Raw genomic sequence first — 22,067 nt, forward strand, 5'->3', positions numbered from 1 at the left:
AAGCAAAACAGCTCAAATCATCTCAAAGAATCCACCATCTCTTTTAGTATCTTTTTTGATTATCTTTGTATGTAAGGGGGATTAGGAAAGTATATCTATAAATCTTAAAAGTGGGGGGAAGAGAGAAGCAAAGATTCCAAACAGGTTAACGGCAGGCTATTGAAAAATATTCTTTAAGTCATTATTATCAAATTGTAAATTTGGTAGTTGGTTATTAAATCCAGTATTGTATTGTTTTTATAACTGGCCCTTAAAACTTATTCTATTAGACTGAGGCAGACCACTTCAAGGTTCACAGAACTTAAAAGTTGTTTATGTTTAAAGATGTTAATACTGAAATAAGATAAAATATCCTGTTTAGATACTTGCTACTTAAAGTACAGTCCATACTCAAAAAGCAAAGGTATCACCTAGGAATATGTTAAAAAATGCAAAATCTCAGGCCCCGTCCCAGATCTACTGAATCAGATTCTGCATTTTAACAAGATCTTTAGGTGATTCGTAGGCACTTTAAAGTTTGAGCAAAGTAAATAAAAGGGAAAAAAAAAACAACAAAGCTCATTTGCAGTGAAGGTTTTATCACAAATTTAAACAGAAGTTTGGATAGGTTAATTATTTCTACAATAATTATACTGAAATCGGATTTTATCTGCTTTTATTCTGAAAACCTTTAAGTCACTGCATGTTAGTCCAGTACCCATAAGACCCTGGGAGTGCTTCCTTGAGTCTTGTGCCCTAGCTTGCCTCACTTGCCTCACCCTGGTCTCCCTCCCACATCAGAGAGCTGCCAAGGCAAGCAGCAGTCTTTGTGGGGTCCAAGTCTCAAAGGGACAGGAATCACATAGGGGTAAGCTCACATTCTGTCAGGAAAGCTGCAGATATTTGAGGCCACTGCTTGGGAGTAGAGATGGCACTAGAAATTTTAGCAACCTCATAGGGCTAGAGAGAGAGAAAATTAGAGTTAAGGCTGCCAAGGCAGCAAGGGTTTGAGGAAGCCAACATAATTATGAGAATGGAACTACACAGAAGTGAGTCAGATACTAGGGAATTTGCCCCCCCTGAGGGATTTGCTGAAGTTTTAAGTTGTGCAAAAGATGAGGCAGGAAAGCAGTGTATTTTTACTAGTCACACAGTGCTGTGTCACAGTTCTGAAGATGACTTCTGAATCCCCACTACCATTCCTCCATTATAATGCCCCAGAAATAGGCTGCTTACTGTATGAACTATTTTGGGGTTATTAAAAAATGTATATAAATCAGTGTTTCCCAATATTTTTCACAGACATGAACATACAGAAACAAAATTTGAATCACTAAACTCTTCACCCCAAAAGAAGTTACACCACCATGTAATCCAACCCTTGAGACACAGGCCAAAAAAGTAAGTATAGTTGACCTTTGAACAACACAGATCTGAACTGTGTGGGTCCACTTCTATGCAGATTTTTTTTCAACAAACACAGTACAGTGCTATAAATGTATTTTATCTTCCTATGGTTTTCCTAATAACATTTTTTACCTTCCTTTATTGTAAGAATACTGTACATAACATATATACAACATACAAAATATGTGTCCATCGACTGTTTATGTTCTCAGTAAGGCTTCCAGTCAACAGTAGGCTGTTAGTAGTTAAGTTCTGGGGGAGTCAAGTTATATGCAGATTTTTAACTTTATGGGTAGGCACCCCTACTGTTCAAGGGTCAACTGCACATTCCAGTTATCATTCTTTCAAGGCTTCAAGTGAAAGCAAGCAGATATTCAATCATCTAATTTAAGAAACTACAGGAAATTGGAGAGGAAGAAATCAGTAATATCATTTCTATGACCTTACTTGAGACTTTCCTGTGAGCTAGATGAGGATCTGTCTGATTGTGGAAGAGATGCTACACTGCCAGAACTCTTTAAGTAAGTCTGAAGACTCTTCTGGTAAGATGGCTCAAGGGAATTATACAATGTTTCAGCTTCACCAGGAAAGTGATTTCTAAGACCCATATATGTCCTGTAAAACAAATGAACAAACAACAACAAAAAAGGGAAAAAGAACATAAAGTAATAGCTTCACATAAAATATGTACATTTGAGAATGAAGATGAGACCATATTAATATATCTACCACATATCAAGTGAATACTTTTTTAAAAAACATTTTATTTATTTATTTGAGAAAGAGAGAGAGGAGGGGCAGAGGAGGTAGGAGAAAGAATCTGAAGCAGAGTCCGCACTGAGCGCAGAGCCTGAGGAGAGGCTTGATCCCACGTCTGCAAGACCGTGACCTGAGCCAAAACCAAGAGTTGGACACTTAGCCAACTGAACCACCCAGGCACCCCTCAAGTGAATACTTTCTAAATTTAACAAGTTTTGGTGGAAAGCCGGTAGGCTTTTGAGAAAAGCAGATCTCCGTTCAAAATCTGGCTGTGCTCCTTACAGTTTGTGTGGCCTGGAGTTAACCCCCAAATGTCCAAACTTCTGTTGCCAATCTATAGAAATACCACATTTGGAGGATCATTTTCAAGATTAGATAGTAATGTATACCAAGTACCCCACAGTATCAGGTACTTAGCACATTCTCAGTAAATGAGAGCTATTTTTATTCATAATGAAAGTGAGGATGTTATGATGAAATAGGAATAATGATGATTATACAAATGACAATGTGAAGTCAACTGTTAGCCATTTGGTACAGATTTTTTTAAAAGTAATCTCTACACCTAATGTAGGGCTCAAACTTACAATCCTGAGATCAAGAGTTGTATGCTCTACCAAATGAGCTAGCCAGGGTCCCATATATCTAGTACAGATTTAATGGAGAAAAATCTATCTCGAAATTACTAAAGAGCTAATCAAGTAGAATACTTGAGACACGTGATATTTTCATTCTTCCAGTATAATTCCTTTCAAAGTAAAGATCCAAGTACATTAAAACTGTCACAAAAATACATTATAGACTTACTTTCTTGCCTCCACTCTGGCCTCAGCATCAGCATCATGAATTCCCTTCTTAATAGTTTCAACCAAGACAGCTGCATGTCTATAAAACAAAACATGTTATTTTTTCTGAAGATTTTATTATTTTTAAGTAATCTCTACACCCAATATGGGGCTTGAACTTACAACCCCGAGATTAAGAGTCTCATGCTCTACAAACTGAGCCAACCAGGTGCCCCAAAGCACCTTTAGATTCATGAGTAAAACTATATTTCACCACAAATTATACTTACTACCTCTATGTTACACATCAGTCACAAAGGGGCAGGGGAGATAAAAAGATTAGTGCGCAATAACAAATCTAAGATTTCTCATAATCCACCCCACACATTTCATTCATGTATGGTTTCCTCCTTGACAAGTCAAACATTAAAAAGTTGAATATAATTATGTTTACAAGGAGTCCAGATAATGTATATAAGTATAGTACTCACATTTTAAATTCTTAATGAATAAAAAAAAAACCCTTTGGTGTGGTTCCTCACCAACCCACCAATGTAGAAATGATTTGCTAATAGTATGATTAGTTATGATCTGACCTAACTGAATAGTAGCTGCCACAAAAGAACTTAAAGGAAACTTAGAATTATATCATGCCTACATTAAACAACAAACTCTATTTTTTTAAAAATGGGCTATAAATAGGTTTAACGATTTCCATGAAAATGGAAAATCAGCAAGGTATTCAATAGTAAATGCAGGTATACCCCAAGCTTCAAACTTGAAATTACTACCATGCAAATAGCCAACTAGCTAGTGACCAACTAGCTGTGCACATTTTCCTCTTGTTCATCTCAGAGCTACATTAGACACCACCCAGTATATTCCTGACCAATGACACCTGACAACTGGTACAGAGAAACCTCTCAATGAATCTCTTCTTAAAATCTCTTTCTTTTGAAAAGAAGGGCCCTCCTTCTATCTTAAATCATTCATTACTTGATTAATTACACCTCAGGAAACCTAGGTCACTTGTCTGGAGATACATTTTAAAATTTCTGCCCAATTTAACCTTTTATAACCCCATTCTACTTAAGAGATCCTCACTCAACTCACAAATAAAGAAGAAAATCACAGCTGCACCGAGTAAGAGGAGCCACACTACATCACAGCTTTAAAGGAAAACCAGTACAAATAACTTTTAAGCAAAAGGAGAAATAATGCAAAACCCATCCACTTTTTTTTTTTTTTTAAGATTTTAATTTATTTATTTGACAGAGAGAGACACAGCGAGAGAGGGAACACAAGCAGGGGGAGTGGGAGGGGGAGAAGCAGGCTTCCCGCTGAGCAGGGAGCCCGATGTGGGGCTTGATCCCAGGACCCCGGGATCATGACCTGAGCCAAAGGCAGGCACTTAACAACTGAGCCACCCAGGCGCCCCAAAAGCCATCCACTTCTAAAGAACTGGTGACAATGGGAGAAGAAGGAAGTGGGAAAGGAAGAGTCAATGCATACCTTTCCAGTGAATGAGTCTGCCACTCTTGTAACAATAAATCTAAAAATTCAAATGAACGCCTGAAAAATAAAAGTTAATTATAACCAAGTGTTATAACATATTAAGTTATATTAATTTAAATGTTAATCAGTTTCTTCTATAATACTGAACTTTGTTCTCTGAATTAAAGTATAACACATGTTTTTAGTTATCTTAACTATCAAATACTTAACTTACTTTAAGGCTCCAACTATTCCTACGCTAAAGAGTTCAAAAAACCTTCAGGGTTCCCCATGATTTTACCTTAAAATGTTTGTCAAATATAAAAATTTAATTCATTTAATTTAAAAAATACTTGTCAAACACCTACTCTGCACTAGAAATTGAAGATATACAATGGTGACCAAGAAAGATGGCATGGATCTTCCATTTCTGCTTTTCTTAAATATGCATAATTTTTAATCAAGTATTTCTATCTTTTCTCCTAAGACCTCTAGTTCTCAACTTCTTTAACTGTCTCATTCTTGAGCTTCTCTTCGTTCTTGGCATCTGATGACACAGTTGTTCCCTCTTTTTCTTCTTTTATTAACACTTTTCCTCCACCTTCCCTTAAATAGGTGCTCACATGGTTGGTGCTGATCTTAGCCCACTTCTCTTTCATAGTCTTTACTTGGGTAACAACATCTGTATTTGTGCCCTCAGCTGTGACTATTAGCTATGCTTCTCACATCTAGGCCTTTAACTCCAGCACTGGTTCTTCGATTCAGCTGTTAAGTCAAAGTTTCAAGCAGTTCATGGTTGAACTGGACATCCCTACATAGGCGGAGACTATCAACTCAAACACTACCTACAAAAAACAAATTAATTCTTACCCTCTCGAATCCAGTCTTTTATAGCCCATATTATACAGTTTAAAAAATGAAAACAGGGAGGTTAAATTAACTTGCCTAAAGTGACAGGACCTAAACCCTGGCATTCTGATTCCAGAACTCAGTCTGAAGCACTTGATATCACCTCTTCATCCATATCCAATGATCAAATTCTCATTTCTACACCCAAAATCACTTGAATTATTTCCTGAATAAAGCCTCAGTCAATTATCATCAATACAGCTCTAGTTCAGACCCTGCCCCTCTTATATAAGCTATAAGAATTCCTACTTAATTAAACCCATACTTTTCATTGTCCCTTTTTAATCATTGGTCATAGCTGAAATAAAAACTAAGATGGATGACATTACCTCCTCACCAAAAACTGTCAAAGTATGGAGCAATGTCAAAATTTCTCTTTGTAGACATTCAAAGCCCTCTATATTCTGACTTCAACCTAATCCTGCCCTCCCTACACAGCCCCTCCACCCTGTTAGCTTCTTTTCCTACTGAGACTTTCCATTTATCATGTGTTCTGGCCTCAGTGGCCTGTCTGATGGCTCTGCAGCGCTCAGCAAGCTTACATCTCTGCGTAGGTTACACCCACAAAATTCCCCTACAGTTACTGAATTGCTCCCCGTTTTCAAGGCAATTTTATGATGCATTTCTTGACTCTTCCTCTCTGTCACATTAATATTTCTCCAATTACCACTTTCCTCAATGTAAGACAGAGATTGGTAAACCTTTTCTGTAAAGGGCTAGACAGTAAATATTTTAGGCTTTGTGAACCACATACAAGTCTCTACCTCATATTTTTCTTCTTTCCCCCTTTATAACCACCCTTCAAAAATGTGAAATAATCTTTGCTTGCAGGCTGTATAAAACTAGACTGTTGGCCGGATTTGACCAGTAAGCTGTCATTTGCTGACCTCGGACCTAAGAGATCAGTGATCAAACAACTATTGCCAAAACTCTGAATCACTTAAAGGCAACAATGTCTCTTTCGGCTTCTTCCTAGCAGTCAAAGTACTTAAATACATATTTATCAAGTAAAAAGAGTTTTTTCAATTTTCTTTGTTATTCAAACAATATTTATTGAAACAATAATGACCAAATGAATAAGAACAGATTTTATAAGCATATAGCAATAGAAATAATATCAAAACATGATCAGATAGGACTATAGTTTAAATTGTTGTGAACCAAATGTCTTTCATTGCAAATATAAAAAAATGTAGTTATTTTCTTATGTCTACTGTCTTGCAAAAATTGTTTAAGATGGTTTTTGAATAAAATAAATCAAGCCAACATAATTTTAAAATAGTTAAGAAACTGAGATCAAGAAAAGAATATGAATTCAAAAAAGATGGGTACAGGTACCAAATTAGCATATAAAATATGGTACTTAAATGTCTTTATTTTTAAAATTATTTATTTCTAAAGTTTATTTTTAATTGTACTTGACATACAATATTATATTAGTTTCAGGTATATAACATAGTGATTTGACATAAAATGCTCACCACAACAACTATAGTTATGACCTGTCACCATACAAAGTTAAACAATATTACTGATTATATTCCCTATGTTGCACTTTACACATCCCTGTAACTTATTCATTTTATAACTCAAATTGGATCTCTTAATCCCCTGCAACCTATTTTGCCCATCCACCTCCCCTCTGGCAACCATTAGTTCTCTGTATTTCTGAATGTTCATTTGTTTTGTTTTTCAGATTCCACATATGAGTGAAATCACATGGTATGATACAATTTTGTTTTCTTGTTCTTTCTTTTTTGTTTTTTTAAGTAGGCTCCATGCCCGGCATGGAACCCAATGCAGGGCTTGAACTCATGACCCCTAGATCAAGACCTGAACCAAGACCAAAAGCTGGACATTCAACCAACTGAGCCACCCAGGTACCCCTGATTCAACTTTTGTATGTATGTATGTATGTATGTATGTATGTGTGATGTATGTATGTATGTATTTCTTTATGTAACTAAGTAAGTACTGTGAATACCCAACATGGGGCTCCAACTCATGACCTCGAGATCAAGTCACATGCTCTTCCAACTGAGTCAGTCAGGCGTCCCTGATTCTTCACAATTTTCTTAAACATCAAATGTACAAATCTTGTTTTTGTTGTCTTTAGTATTGCTGGTGACAGTGATGACATTAAAACAGTAGAAATCATAAGGAGAGACAGAGAGACTGACAGATTGACCTGATATGGCTATTTACTCTGTTCCAAACACTACACTGAATTCTACTAATGTGTATCTATCTCATTTTATCCTCACAATTCTATGGGATCAATATCATTAGCCCTACTAACCTATGTAGATCCTGAAGTTCAGAGCAGTTTAAATTGCCCAAGGTAGGACAGTGATTCAATGGCAGTTGTGGGACTCTAGCAAAGACCTGACTCTAGACTCCATCCTCTCTGAAAACCAGGCAACCAGTGGCCCAAAGAAATCAAAGCTTAATATGATAAAACTGAGAAACATGAGTGGTTATAATGATCATTTCATTCCTTTTTCCTTATAGGACATAAGATAAAAAAAAATTTACTAAGGTTTCTAGAAGGCAAGAAATCAGTGACAACTAATTTTTGCACCAGAATAACAATTAAACATAATACAATATTAAAGCTATACTAAGAATTTTTTTCCCTCAAAACTTACCTTCTTACAGGAACTGATTTTGATGTGCAATTGCTTGTTATTAAAGGTATAAGTCTGGGTACATGAGTATGCTGAAAAAGATGTTTTAGAAAGGTTGAAAAATATTGTCTACTTCATATAATCCCTTCTTCTATTTGCCTTACAACCCAGCATTTAGATATATTAGAACAGAACAAAAAAACCCATAAAATCAGATTTGGAAAGAAATTAAGACTGTCAAGCAGTTTCTCCAATTAAAGTAACGGTAATGATGATATAGTTTCAGAAGGGCAGGTGTGGCTGAAATACTATATTAGAAAGAGAAGTTAATAGTGTAATTGCAAAGACCTGTTAGGACAGTGTATTTCTGGGGAGGGAGCACTAGAGGGAGTGGGCATGCATCTATCATGCTCTCTGAGGTGCCATGGCTACTGCTGCTGGAAAAAATAACTACTAAGTCATCAAAGCAAGTAAGCAGAGTGAATCTGCACATCTAACTACTGGGAATGCACTTGGAAATGGTGATTTTAATGTAACCTTCACTGTGACTGAACCACAGCTGTCTAGAATTCAGGTAAAGTTCAACAGATACAATCTTTTTTCTTTTTTCAAGATTTATTTATTTATTTGAGAGAACGAGAGAGCGTGTGCCAGTGCGAGGGGGAGAGGGAGAGAGAGAATCTCGAGCGGACTCCCTGCTAAGCGCAGAGTCCATGATGCAGGGCTGGATTCCACAAGTGAGATCATGACCTCAGCTGAAATCAAGAGCTGGATGCTTAACTGACTGAGACACCCAGGTGCCCAACAGATATAATCTTTTGATTTCTATCAGTAATTCTTAAACACTCTTCTTTAGTGAAGTAAACACTAAAAAGTGCACAGGAGACAGAAGAATAAAATAGTAATCTAAACATACATATTTGATGCTTCAAATATCCTACTTTTTCTTCTGAGCTAATGGTACAAGATGGATTACCTAGAAAGCAGGCTCTGACATGAAGTCTCCCATACAGGATATTAAGAAGTGCCCTTGGAATCAACACCTGTGGAAGGGTGGTGAAGGAAGCAGGAATTGGCAGACAAAGAAATCAATCTGATTTAGCCACAGGATATCTTCACTAAAAGCCATTAGGGAGCTCTGGAGTTAAAATGGCCCTTCAGAATAGTCTTGAATTAGTTTAAAATGGCCAAAACTTTATACTTCCACATTAATCAGTTATTGGATGTGGGCCATAAAGGGAAGGCACAAGACCTTGGAAAAGGCAGCTCTCTACAGCTGAGGCAATCCTTGAAAAGGAGGCCACTAAAAACTGTCTGCCAGTAGTGCTTACAGTATTGGAAAAACAAGTCTTTCACTGAAGGAGAATATGTATCACATCTGTGTCTGCTATAACTAACTCAACCAAAATAAAAGTGCAAACTTTTTTCAGCTATTACAGAGGAAAACTACCTATAGACCTGCAGTTTTCAAAATGAGAATTATACAACACTCAGCATGGAAGGGCCGTGTGGACTTGTTTCCTACAGCACCCGGAAGAACCCATTCTCCAAACATGGCTATGGACTTATAGCCCAAGGAGACTCCCCAGTCACAACACACTATATAGGTCTTACCTACCATCCTTTTCCTCTCTCTCATAACCTCCCCAAAACCCTACTGCTGATTAGCCCACATTCAACACAGTGGCAGGGATGGGGAGATACACTGACCTATTACTACACCATATTCAGGGGGAGCTGTACCAAAGGAAAATAAAAAGTGAACCTCATAGTTACAGGTGAAGCATTTCAACCAAACATCAAGTCAGACGATTTAGATTTTAATGTATTAATACAAGTCAATAACTGAAAAATACAAAGATTCTTTAGAATTAAAAGAAGAATTAGAAATCAAATATAGCAATCTAAGGAAGCAGTCCTCTGGGAGGCAAACACAATACAGAAAACAGGAAATAACATAAAACAACAAAAACCACCTGATTTGTATTTTCATTGAGATGACAGAATAATATATCAATAACATTAAGCAAGCTTATGAAAAATGAGAAATTTGAAAGCAATGTTATGATGTGTAAAGCCTAAGAATGACAACATGGATACTGTCATGTAAGTAGAATTAAAAGATATTTTTCTTGAGAACATATACAGCTATAAGGCAAAAGACAAAAAATTCAAGAAATGATAAATGATACTGAGGTTGCAAAATCTGTATAATAAGACTAACAGAAGAAAAAAAAACTGACAAAACAGAAGCAATAAATAAATGATCCATGAAAACTAACATAATTTAAGGAAAATTCATCTTCGTCAGAAATCCTTATCCACTGTGTGCAAGGATACCACTAATGGAGGAAGACTCCTAGACCTGCTGTAGGGAAATTCTAACACAGAGACAATTCTGTAAAGCTTCCTAAAGTTTTTATTTTTGTTTTTCTAGAAAAGAAACAAATGGTATCTCACTTCTTAAACAATAAAAAATTAAGAAAACAATTCTGAATGAAAAGTAAACAATTAAAAGCAATTTCTTTTTAACTTTTTAAGTAATCTCTACACCCAACAAGGGGCTCAAACTCAACCCTGAGATCAAGAGTTGCACACTAGGGGCACTTGGGTGGCTCAGTCATTAAGCGTCTGCCTTCGGCTCAGGTCATGAACTCAGGGTCCTGGGATCGAGCCCCATGTTGGACTCCCTGCTCAGCGGGGAGCCTGCTTCTCCCTCTCTTTCTGCCTGCCGCTCAGCCTGCTTGTGCTTGCTCTCTCCCCACCCCCTGTGTTAAAAAAATAAATAAAATCTTAAAAAAAAAAAGAAAAAGAAATGTCCTTTGGAGCATTCAAAAAAAAGAAAAAGAGAGTCGCACACTCTACCAACTGAGCCAGCCAGCTGCCCCCGAAAAATAAACAATTCTGAGGAAAAAGGAGTATGAAGCTAAGGTCCAATTTTTTAGTTCTTCTGTAAAGGCAAAGAAAAGCCACTTCAAAATATGCAAAATATGCTCAGTCGGTTATGCTTCTGACTTCAGCTCAGGTCCTAAGATCAAGCCTGTGTTGGGCACTACACTCAATGGGGAGTCTGCTTGTCCCTCTCCCTCTGCCCCACCCCCAACTCATGTGTGCGCACAAGCTCTCTCTCAAATAAAAATAAAAAATAAAAAATAAGACATACAAAGATAAATATGCACGAAAATTGAGAACACACTACATCAAACAAATTATGCAGAACCAATTAAAAACTGGTTAATAAGAGTTTACTAACAAACAATGGTCAGGAATGAAAGTAAAAAACTACAATTTTCTTTCTTTTTTTTTTTTTTAAAGATTTTATTTATTTGACAGAGAGACAGGGAGAGAGGGAACACAAGCAGGGGGAGTGGGAGAGGGAGAAGCGGGCTTCCTGCTGAGCAGGGAGCCTGATGAGGGACTCGATCCCAGGACCCTGGGACCATGACCTGAGCTGAAGGCAGACGCGTAACGACTGAGCCACCTTGGCGCACCCAAAAAACTACAATTTTCAATTGCTGAAAGTGAAAATGTTTTTGTTCGATTTAATGGTTAAGGGAAAAACAACATGAATGAGATAAAATGTAAACTTTTAAAAATGTGAGTGAAGTAAAACAGAGGTTTTATTCTTGACACTGATCAAGAATAAGGAACTTCTAAGAACATAAGAAACAGGTAAAAAAAAAAAGCACAATGAACAGAAAACAGAAATGACAGGAAAAAAAAACACTATTTCAAAATGGTAATAGTGAAAAACTTTGACCATACATAAAGTAAGAATTGTTTAGGGAAATGAAATTGACAAAAATCTAGAATCAGAATTTGCCAGATAAAGTACCTTTTTAAAAAATGAGACCATAAAGATTTTGAATAATATGAAATATCAAGCTAGATTTAGAGATGAACAAAGTACTCTATAAACAAATTCCATATTCTGCAAGTACTAAAAGACTAACTATATAAATTTAGGATGTACTGGGACACAAATAAAATTCAAGGCATTCACTGAAGAAGAAACTGTTTAACTAAATTCTCTGATCAGAATGTAATGAAATTATACTAAGGACGACAAGAGTAACAAAAGAACCAACTGAAAATGCAAATAATATCATTATGTAATTCAAAGAGAATGTTGAAATGAAAATTACAAGTGATAAATATAAAAAGAATTTGGTAAATCTAAATCATTGGGATGCTGCTAATGCCAAACTCAAAAGAAAACCTACAGCCTTATAATATTAAATAATAAAAACTGCAACAAATTATCTAAGGACATACCACAAAGATCTAGGAAAAAAAAAAGAAGAGAACACAAGTCAAAGAAAGGAATTAAGAAACTTATAGGAACTAAAAGATTAGAAAAAAAGCTGAAGAACACCCCTGAAAACTATAAAACTAAAATTTGAAGCTTATAAAAGAACTTTCATAAACGGGGCGCCTGGGTGGCTCAGTCGGTTGGGCATCTGCCTTCGGCTTGGGTCATGATCTCTGGGTCCTGGGATCGAGCCCAGCATCGGGCTTCCTGCTTAGCGTGGAGTCGGCTTCTCTCTCTCTCTCTCTCTTCCCCTCTGCCCCTCTCCACCACTCGTTCTGTCTCTTGCAAATAAATAAACAAAATCTTAAAAAATAAAAAAAGAACGATAATGCCTCTAGCAAGTGTAAAAAAAAATACTGTAACAAGAAAAAATGGTAATAGAACCACAGTGGTAGAGACTTTTTTTTTTTAAGAGAATACAGTATACGACCTCATACCAAAGATTCTTAAAGTCTATATGAAACGGATATACTGAGAAAATACAACTAACAATTCAAAATGAAACACAAAAGTGCCCAGAGTCTAAAATACTAGAAAAGTCATTAAAGAACTTCCAAGGTCAGCAAGCCCTAAGAATAGAATAATACACGAAATTCTATAAAGACTCATATATTAAAATGAATGCCAAAATCTTAACTGAAGTATTAGCCAAATGAATCTAGCAGTATAATGATTTACAATGGCCAACCAAAATTCAGTTAATGAATGTACAATGGATAAATAATCATTTCTAAAGATATTAAATAGATAGTTGATAAGATTTCACATCTATTCCTGATCAAAATTTAGCAAAAATATCAACAGAAGGAAACTCCCATAATCTAATGTAGAGTATCCATAGAAACCTGAACCAAACATCATAATTAATGTACTCCCATAGACTCAAAGACAAAACAAAGATCTCAATAATTCCTACTACTTTTTAACACAGTTACCAAGGTGCTGGATTGAGAGAACCTTAAAAAAATACTAAAACAGAAAAGGATTCATAGCTTTCTAAATAGGCATTTGATTTCACTGCTGAAACAACCTTCTGGTGCAGCAGTATTGAAACAAAACTTCATTTCTTTACTAGGAAAGAACAAACATCAAAGAAACTGAATAGGAGTTTAGAAAACAGACTCATATACTTAATGGAAATTTATTATGTGAACATGCTGGCATTGCCAAGAAAAGACTGAATTATACATGCCACCGAGTCAACTGGTTTTGTATTTGGGGGGAAAATCATATTAGATACCTATCCTTCACAAGGAAACAAAATCCACTTAGATCTAAATGTAAGAAGCAGTATTATAAAAGTTTCAAACAACTGAGTATCTTATAATTGTGAAATGGGGAAGGTCATTTTAACCATAACAAAACCCACAAAAAGAGCATTGTCTCAATACATAAAAATTTGAAAGTTCATATAAAGAGATAATAGCTTAAACAATATTTGAAGAACTGACAGACTGGTACCTACATCTATAACACAGAATCAATATACTTATAGGATACATAAGACCTTCGAAATCAGTGAGGAAAAAATGTACAAAGTATAAACTGGCAATCCACAGAAGAATTCTGAAAGGAAAAAAATACCTAATGTCTCTAGTAATCTAAGAAATGTGAAGTAGAATATGAAAAAATATTTCATTTATCAAATCATAAGGCCTTTAAGAGACTGATAATACACAATGTTGGAAAAGGATGGAGAAAAAGGACTCCATAAACTTCAGGGGGAAGAATGGTGAGGATGATTTAATGTTATTGTCCTTTAACAGAGAACCAATCTAGACATTAAGAAGAATTATATGGATGGATAAGGGAAGCTGTCCAAGTAAATGAAGTTTAAAAAACAAGTTAAAAAATATTATTTATATATATGCAAAATACAAATATTATGTTTATATTTTGTAATAAATACAGTTTGTGTAGGCATAGAAGTTTGGAAAAGTATATATTGAATGGCTGGAGTGATTAGTTGTAGAAGAACAGAATTCAAGAGGGTAGACTCATTTTTTAACACTGTTTTTTGGGAGCACATTCAAGATATGGAAGATGAGAAATACTAAGAATCTCCCTGTCATACCACTGCCTATAACATTTTTGTTTTACATCTGTCCGTTACTACCTGTAACATAATTTTTTTTTTTTTTTTTTTTTAAAGATTTTATTTATTTATTTGAGAGAGAGAGAATGAGAGACAGAGAGCATGAGAGGGAGGAGGGTCAGAGGGAGAAGCAGACTCCCCGCCGAGCAGGGAGCCCGATGCGGGACTCGATCCCGGGACTCCAGGATCATGACCTGAGCCGAAGGCAGTCGCTTAACCAACTGAGCCACCCAGGCGCCCCTACCTGTAACATAATTTTAAACACACACGCACACACAAGTACATGTACCTGTGTATATTATATTCTGTATGCAAGCATGTTTACTTGGTAATCTTCTGTATTATTTAAATGTTCTATAATAACTGTAATAACCAAGTATTGCTTTTATTTCAGAAAAAGTCATTCAAAAGTGATTTTCCTTTGGGGTTAAAAAAAAAGTACCAATGACTTACTTAAGTATATTGAAAATAGAGAGGTGGGGAGAGTGAAGGAGAAACACAGAAGAGAAGAACCTACCCGAATGATAAATCTGATAGCCGCACATCCAGAAGTTGCCATGACTTTTGCACTGTTGGGGACAAGATTAAACAGCGTAGGTACAATGGCTTCAGCGCCATGATCAAATTTGTTTCCCAAAACTGTTGAAAGATGTCTACAACGGAAGACAAAAAAAAAAAATTTTTTTAATATTAAGTATAGGTAGGACTATATAATTTAAAAATATTCTCTTACTGAATTAACTTAAAATTTTTATTTTAACCACTTCTAATGACAGAAAAACAAAAGAGAAAGGGAAGTGCAAATATTACTTCATTTCCTTGTTTTTCCTTCCCTTTGTCTAGTCCAAAGTTGAAATTTGGCATTTTACCATATCTCTCTTTTTAAAAATATTTATTTGTTTATTTAGAGAGAGAGTGCGGGGGGCGTGGGGGGGGGGAGAGAATCTCAAGTAGACTCCATGCTGAATGCAGAGCCTGCAGGGCTCAATCCCATGACCCCAAGATCACGACCTGAGCCAAAATCAAGAGTTGGATGCTTAATTGAGCCCCCCAGGCACCCCCACATTTTAAAAAAGATTTTATTTTTTACTTTGGGGGGTCAGATGAGGAGGGAGAGCGACAAGCAGACTCCCCACTAAGCGCAGAGGCCAACAGGGAGCTCAATCCCAGACCTTGAGATCATGACCTACCGAAATCAAGAGCTGGACGCTCAACTGACTGAGCCGCCCAGACGCTGCTCCAGGTGCCCCTTTATAATCTTTTTACAATGGCGCAGAGAAGCCATCTGATGTCAGAATTTAACCATTATCTTGACAGGTAAAACATCAGCCCTGACTGCTCTGACCTTTAGTCTTTATCCATCATATATTTCTATTCTGATGCCCCAACATCAATCTTAAATTCAACATATTTTACAAACAAGTTCAAAATCTTACCCACATTAGTACTCGTCAAGACAATCTCTATTTCTATTAATGGTACCACTACCGTTTTAGTCCGAAATACTCCCTTACATCTTTGGTGTAGCATTTCAGAATTCTGGACTGAAAATACAACTCTATCATACACTAGTTCGTTGGGTGACCCTAAACAACTAAATTCAGCCTCTAATTGCATGATTTAGTTAGAACACTTAAGAAGGATGCTGTCATCACTCACAGTTCTGACAATGCTTGCAGCTTTGGTTACTTTCTATGTATTCATGTCTTATTTAAAATACACTGTTGGGATACAATTAGCTCCAAAAGTTCAGGTTCTTGATTCACAGAGGTACTCAGACCTTTAGTGTTCCGTTATACTTTCAAGTTTTCTAATGTCTAAACTCGCAGGCAAAAAGGAACCTCAGGGGCGCCTGGGTGGTTCAGTTGGTTGAGCGTCTGCCTTCGGCTGAGGTCATGATCCCCTGGGATCGGCCCACGCCGGGCTCCCTGCTCAGTGGGGGGCCTGCTTCTCTCCCTCTGCTGCTCCCCCTGCTTGTGTGTTCTCTCTTTCTGTCAAATAAATAAATAAAAACGTAAAAAAAAAAAGGAACCTCAAATCAGAAACAAGGAGGTACCACCTATGTCTAGATAGGGTGGTCTTCCTTTAAAGAGTGAGTTTTATTTTGGTAGGCAAGTGATGTACTTGGGAATCAGCCTGATCTTTATCAGTTTATCAGAAGGAGCCTTACTTTAAAACTAATTTAGTATTATTCCTATACAATGGCCTTTCTGGGATCTCTGCCAAATGCCCTGGGTATTCAACTAGGTTTCTCCATTCTGACTCATCAGAACTTGAACTTCTCCCAGCCCGTATGAGCTCTGGGAACTGTTGTTTACCTTATAGCCTCCAGCACTAGTTCTTTCCCATCCTCAGGGAGTTGCAACTTTCACATGCACAGATCCGTATTCAGCTAGACTCATGGGATCCCTTATCCAGTTCTCTATAGCTCTTTCTCTGTTTCTCTCTTTACTCTCCAGGATTCTGCACTGTAAATTTTAACCACTCCAATTTTCAGAAACTCCAGTCTCTGTTTCTTCAACTCATGAAACTGTCTTGCTCTCCTTGGGTGCTTCCTCTCTTCTCCATGGTCCAAAAAGTACCTCCAGGTCAAAACTGTGCTGATTATACTGCTCAACTGATTTGTTTCTTTCAAGAATCACAGTCTTGCTCCGTCCACTGTCCATTATCTATAAATAGCTGTTTCACATGTTTTATCCAATTTTTGCAAGAGAGCTAGCTCTGTACCAGTTATTGCAGCATTGCTAGAAGCAGAACTCTCACCATGGAATATTTCTCAAGGTTACATTTTGTACACTTTTGTTTTTTTATTTTTGCTTTTAAAAGATACCCAATTATATTTGTATATTGATGTATCTAGCATCTTGCTAAAGTCCCTTAATTAAAATAATTTGTTTATATATTCTTGTGGTTTTCCATGGATAAATTATACCATCTGTTAATAATGGCAGCTTTGTTCCTTTTCTAGCAAACCCTCATAGTTTTTATTTCCTGGGATTTTTCCCCCTATTCTGACCAGGACATCTAATGCAATTTTGATTAGAAATATTAATAGTGGGCATCTTTGTGTTCCCTATCTTCAAAGAAATGCTTATATAACAACAGTACACAGATCAGAAGTAGAGGTAAAAGAAATTTAAGTGTTGTACCATACTAGAATTTTGGAAGAATATAAACCTGCGGAATACATTAGAATCTTGATAGGTTAATGACACGTTATAATTCCAGGATAACTGTTAAAATATCAGAAATAGAGAGCTTAATATCCAAATTAGTAAAGAGAAAACTGAATAGTTCTCAGACCCATTAATTTTCTTCTTAAAGACTTAGTGACCAAAAAGGCACCCATGGGCTTTATACATATAACCACATTTTAACGTTTATATAGTGTTGTTAAGAAAGATTAAAAAAAAAAAAATCACAGAGGGCGCCTGGGTGGCTCAGTCGTTAAGCGTCTGCCTTCAGCTTAGGTCATGATCCCAGGGTTCTGGGATCGAGTCCCACATCGGGCTCCCTGCTTGGCAGGAAGCCTGCTTCTCCCTCTCCCACTCCCCCTGCTTGTGTTCCTGCTCTCGCTCTCTCTGTCAAATAAATAAATAAAATCTTAAAAAAAAAAAAAATCACACAAATGGAATCTTTATTTATATTAAAAATTAATTTTGGATTATATACATGCTGTTTTGGGGTTGTCCTGCTTTACTTAATGAGCACTGAATGACTGAGCACTGAATGAATTCATAAAAAAAACTTATCACAGAAAGAACATACTTACGCTACAGTAATGCAAGCTTCTCTAACCACTTGGGATCTAAGATCCTTTGCTGAAAGTTTAAGTGCTCCATCTAACAAGCGTAAATGTTGGAAAAAGCAGTCATATTGTGCAGCTCCAGCAACAAGCAATGATCGAATTTTCTTGAGCTGAAGTAAAGAGAATTTTCATTATTGGTATAAAGAGTGTCAATTCCAAAAAAAAAAAAGTTACCAAAACTTCATTATTTGAACAAAAATTTAAAAATTTTTATAACTATATTCAGACATTTTAATAGCATTAAATGTATCTTATAAATAAACATGCTAAATAAACTAAAGAAAGCTTTCTGGAAAAGAATGTTACAGATTTAGTTATATACAAAATGGATATATGTAACGTATGAATAGCTAAGTACATTTTAAAGTCTTAAGGGTAAGTTTTAAAGTTTTTATTGTGGTAAAATACACATTAACATAAAATTTATCATTTTAAACATTGTAAAGCACACAATTCAGAGGCATAAGTACATTCAAAACAGGCAAAATTACCACTATCTACCAAGGAGACTATTTTTAAAAGGGCCAAATTTGGAAACTATATTCACCCATAAGCCAAAGTACAGAATCAACTGGACCAACTAGTCAGCCAGGTCCGTATTTTAATATTTTCACACTTTGTGAAATATATAGCTCTTTCTCCCCATTTCTATCCTTAAGCATTACTTTTTAATGTAGGATTGACAAATGTTTTCCATATTAACACCAGACATACCTAATAAAATTACATTAATCAAAAGATACCCACATTTGCATATCTGTGCTCACACATACTGAGAAGCTAAAAGTTTACCTATCATATCCATTATTATATATAATTTCATGTTAAACTCTGAGGTTCTCTAAATTTTTAAAGAGATCTTTAAAACTAAATCAGATGGACTGACAATGAAAACCATAACAAAGATATTACAATAGTAGAAAAAATTTTGTAACAAGTTATATAATCTTAATGCATATAAGGGAAACTATCATAGGTAGAAGAGAAATCAGAAGGCACCTAAACAAGATTAACCAAACAAATCACAACATGATTGGAAAAAATTACTTGCAACATATTAAGTACAATACAAAAGAATGATAATAAATGAGATAAAGACAAATAACCCAATATTAAATTGAGCAAAATAAATATATGAAAATGTGCTCAACCTTACTAGTGATAAGCGAATGCTAATTACAACAAAGATGTATCATTTTTCTCCATCAGGCTAGCAAAAATTAAAAAGACTTAACAGCTTCCAGTATGAGAAAGAAGAGATGCTCTTATTGTAAGTAAGATTATGAGTCACTAACACCTTTGTTCAAAATATTTTGGCAACACTAAAATAAAATTATATCTACTCTTTACCCAACAACCCCACTTTGAAAAATTTAACCTACAAAAATAAAAACACCATTGTTATAAATGTGTGCAAGGATATTTATTGCGATATTGTCGAAATAGCAAAAAATAAAAAACTGTAAATCCATCAAATGGGAAATGGTTTAATAAATTACATGGTATCTTTTTAACTAAGAAATATATGCACATATTGATCTGCATTCAATAAATATCTGAGCAACTACTATATGCCTGGCATCTATAGCAATTGTACTGAATGGGCATAAATTATGAAAGAAAGTGAATGAAAACAAGCTATTAAGTAACGTATCTAGTATGATCTCATTTATTTTTATAGAAGTGGGAGAAAAAAACTGTGTTTATCTTATCATACATATACATAGAAGAGGATATACTCCAAAATGAAAACATTTGTTTCCTTAATAGGGAGTAAACTATTAACTTTTTCCTTGTAATCTTCTGTACTGTTCCACTTACAATGAGCCCATGTCACTTTTCTAATTAAAAAAATTAAAAGACCACCTGTGTTTCCAAAAGGGTTGTTTCGAAGTAAAACAAAAAACTCATTAAAAAAAAAAATCTCTACACCCAACACGGGGCTTGAACTCACAACCCCTTGGACTCCTGACCCCAAGATCAAGAGTTTCATGTTCTACTGAATGAGCCAGCCAGGCACCCCAACAAAAAACTCTTAAGTACAAAGTTTGTGTTTTATATTGACAACATTTAATTTGTCATGTTTCTCCATAGATTACCTATGACAGAGGTCTTTCTATCTCAGACAATCTCAGAACTGAAGACAGAATAATGAATCATATTTAGCAAATATGGAGCAACATTTTCTGTTAAAATATTTTAATACCTTAAAATATGTAAACTTCCTATTAAAGAGAAGCTGAAAAATCTTTTGTTTGTAGCATCAAAAAGGGCAATTTTCAAAGGGCCATATAGGATTTATTAATCAAAATGGAGATTGAGAACTCTCAGAGCAGAAGTCTTCAAATGGAACCCTTTGGGGTGCCTGGGTGGCTCAGTAGGTTAAGCATCTGCTTTGGCTCAAGTCATGATCCCAGCGTCCTGGGATGGAGGCCTGCATCGGGCTCCCTGCTTGGCAGGGGAGTCTGCTTCTCCCTCTCCCTCCGCCCTTGCTCGTGTGCTCTCTCTCTCACTCTCTGTCAAATAAATAAATAAAATCTTAAAAAAAAATGGAACCCTTTCTCTGGCTTCTAGAGGACACATCTGGAACCTCAGATGTAAATCTGGCAAGTTTACAAATTTTAAAATATACAGTCCTTTGCCAATGTAGATATTATTTTAAAAGTATCAAATATTTTATCAAGGAATTTAGGATACAATATTCTTAACTCAAGGATAGGAGACTTTTTTCTTTTTAAATCACAGGTGAAAAATATTCATCATATTCAGAGACATATGTGAGAAAATAAAGAAAATAAGCCAGACAAACAGATATATTGTCATCAATTGATGTCAATACTATGAAATTATCGAGCATGTGGGCAAAGTGAACTGTTTTACAGGAAAACCTTATAAGAACTGAGAACACTGCCTACTGATGAACAACTATGTAAACCCACACAAACCCATCACCCAGACATCAGTGAAGCTCACACTTTCTTGGTCAGTCAATAAGTAGCACATGTGGAGAGACTAACAAACGAGTAAGACAGGCTCCACGGATCAGCAGAAACAGTAAAAACTAACCCTAACTCAGAAAATTCCTATTACCTCAAAGTGTTTTCCAGAAAGAAATGTTAGCTTTCATATGCTCTATTTCATAAGCAAATACCATGTAGTAATATTACTGAATTTCCATGTTTTTGAAACATTAAAAAAAAAGAGAAGGATAACAAAATAAAAAATAAAAAACTTACTGCATTGGCACGCTGATCCCAGTCGTGTTTGTCATCTGACAATATTTCCCTGATTTTATTTAATGTTTCTTCAAGTTCTCGACTAGAATAGATCTTAAAGATACAAAATTGTAACATTAATATTTCTTGCTATAAGCAATATCAAAACTATGCCCCAATGTTTATAGTAATCTTTCAAGTAATAACGTTATTTCCTATTCTAGCACCATTATTAATGGAAAATAGATATACATTATATACAATAAAGTAAAATGCTTTGTCTTCCTTACCTGTTACCCTTGTGCTATTTCTCTGCTCATGACTAACTTTAGATATACTCTTAAAATGCTTTGTCATTTAAAAACATGATGCAAATATCCTAAGAACTAATGATAGGCCTAATTTCTCAAAATGACTTCAGGTATGTACCTACTGCATTCATATACATTATTGCAAAAGGACATGGTTTAGGTTAGCTCCCCCACACTGTAGCCAGGAAAGCTACATACTTTGTTTCCTCAGGAGCCAACTGTTTGCCAAAAACACCATTATCCTTTCACTCACTTAAATATTCACATAACAGGGATGCACGATGCTAGGCATGAAGGATATTATGGCGAGCAAAAACAGGCATGGTCTTTGCCTTATGGAGCTTATAATCCAGTCAGGGAGAGAAA

The 22,067-nt window shown here is 35.7% G+C and overlaps 1 protein-coding gene across 50 annotated transcripts in view; it reads right to left on the reverse strand.

The window, feature by feature from the left end:
• The window catches only part of CLASP2 (cytoplasmic linker associated protein 2), a 182,613-nt gene that overhangs the window by 81,027 nt on the left and 79,519 nt on the right, over positions 1–22,067 (reverse strand). For all 50 annotated transcript variants that reach the window (XM_078073999.1, XM_078073975.1, XM_078073973.1 and 47 more), the window contains 7 exons: positions 21,412–21,504; positions 18,140–18,285; positions 14,885–15,020; positions 7,982–8,052; positions 4,443–4,502; positions 2,953–3,030; positions 1,834–2,001 (listed from right to left, as the gene is read on the reverse strand). In XM_078073999.1, the coding sequence (XP_077930125.1) occupies positions 1,834–2,001; positions 2,953–3,030; positions 4,443–4,502; positions 7,982–8,052; positions 14,885–15,020; positions 18,140–18,285; positions 21,412–21,504 (752 nt within the window). The remainder of the gene's footprint in view (positions 1–1,833; positions 2,002–2,952; positions 3,031–4,442; positions 4,503–7,981; positions 8,053–14,884; positions 15,021–18,139; positions 18,286–21,411; positions 21,505–22,067) is intronic.

Source organism: Halichoerus grypus, chromosome 1, assembly GCF_964656455.1.
Source record: "Halichoerus grypus chromosome 1, mHalGry1.hap1.1, whole genome shotgun sequence".
Lineage (NCBI taxonomy): Eukaryota > Metazoa > Chordata > Mammalia > Carnivora > Phocidae > Halichoerus > Halichoerus grypus.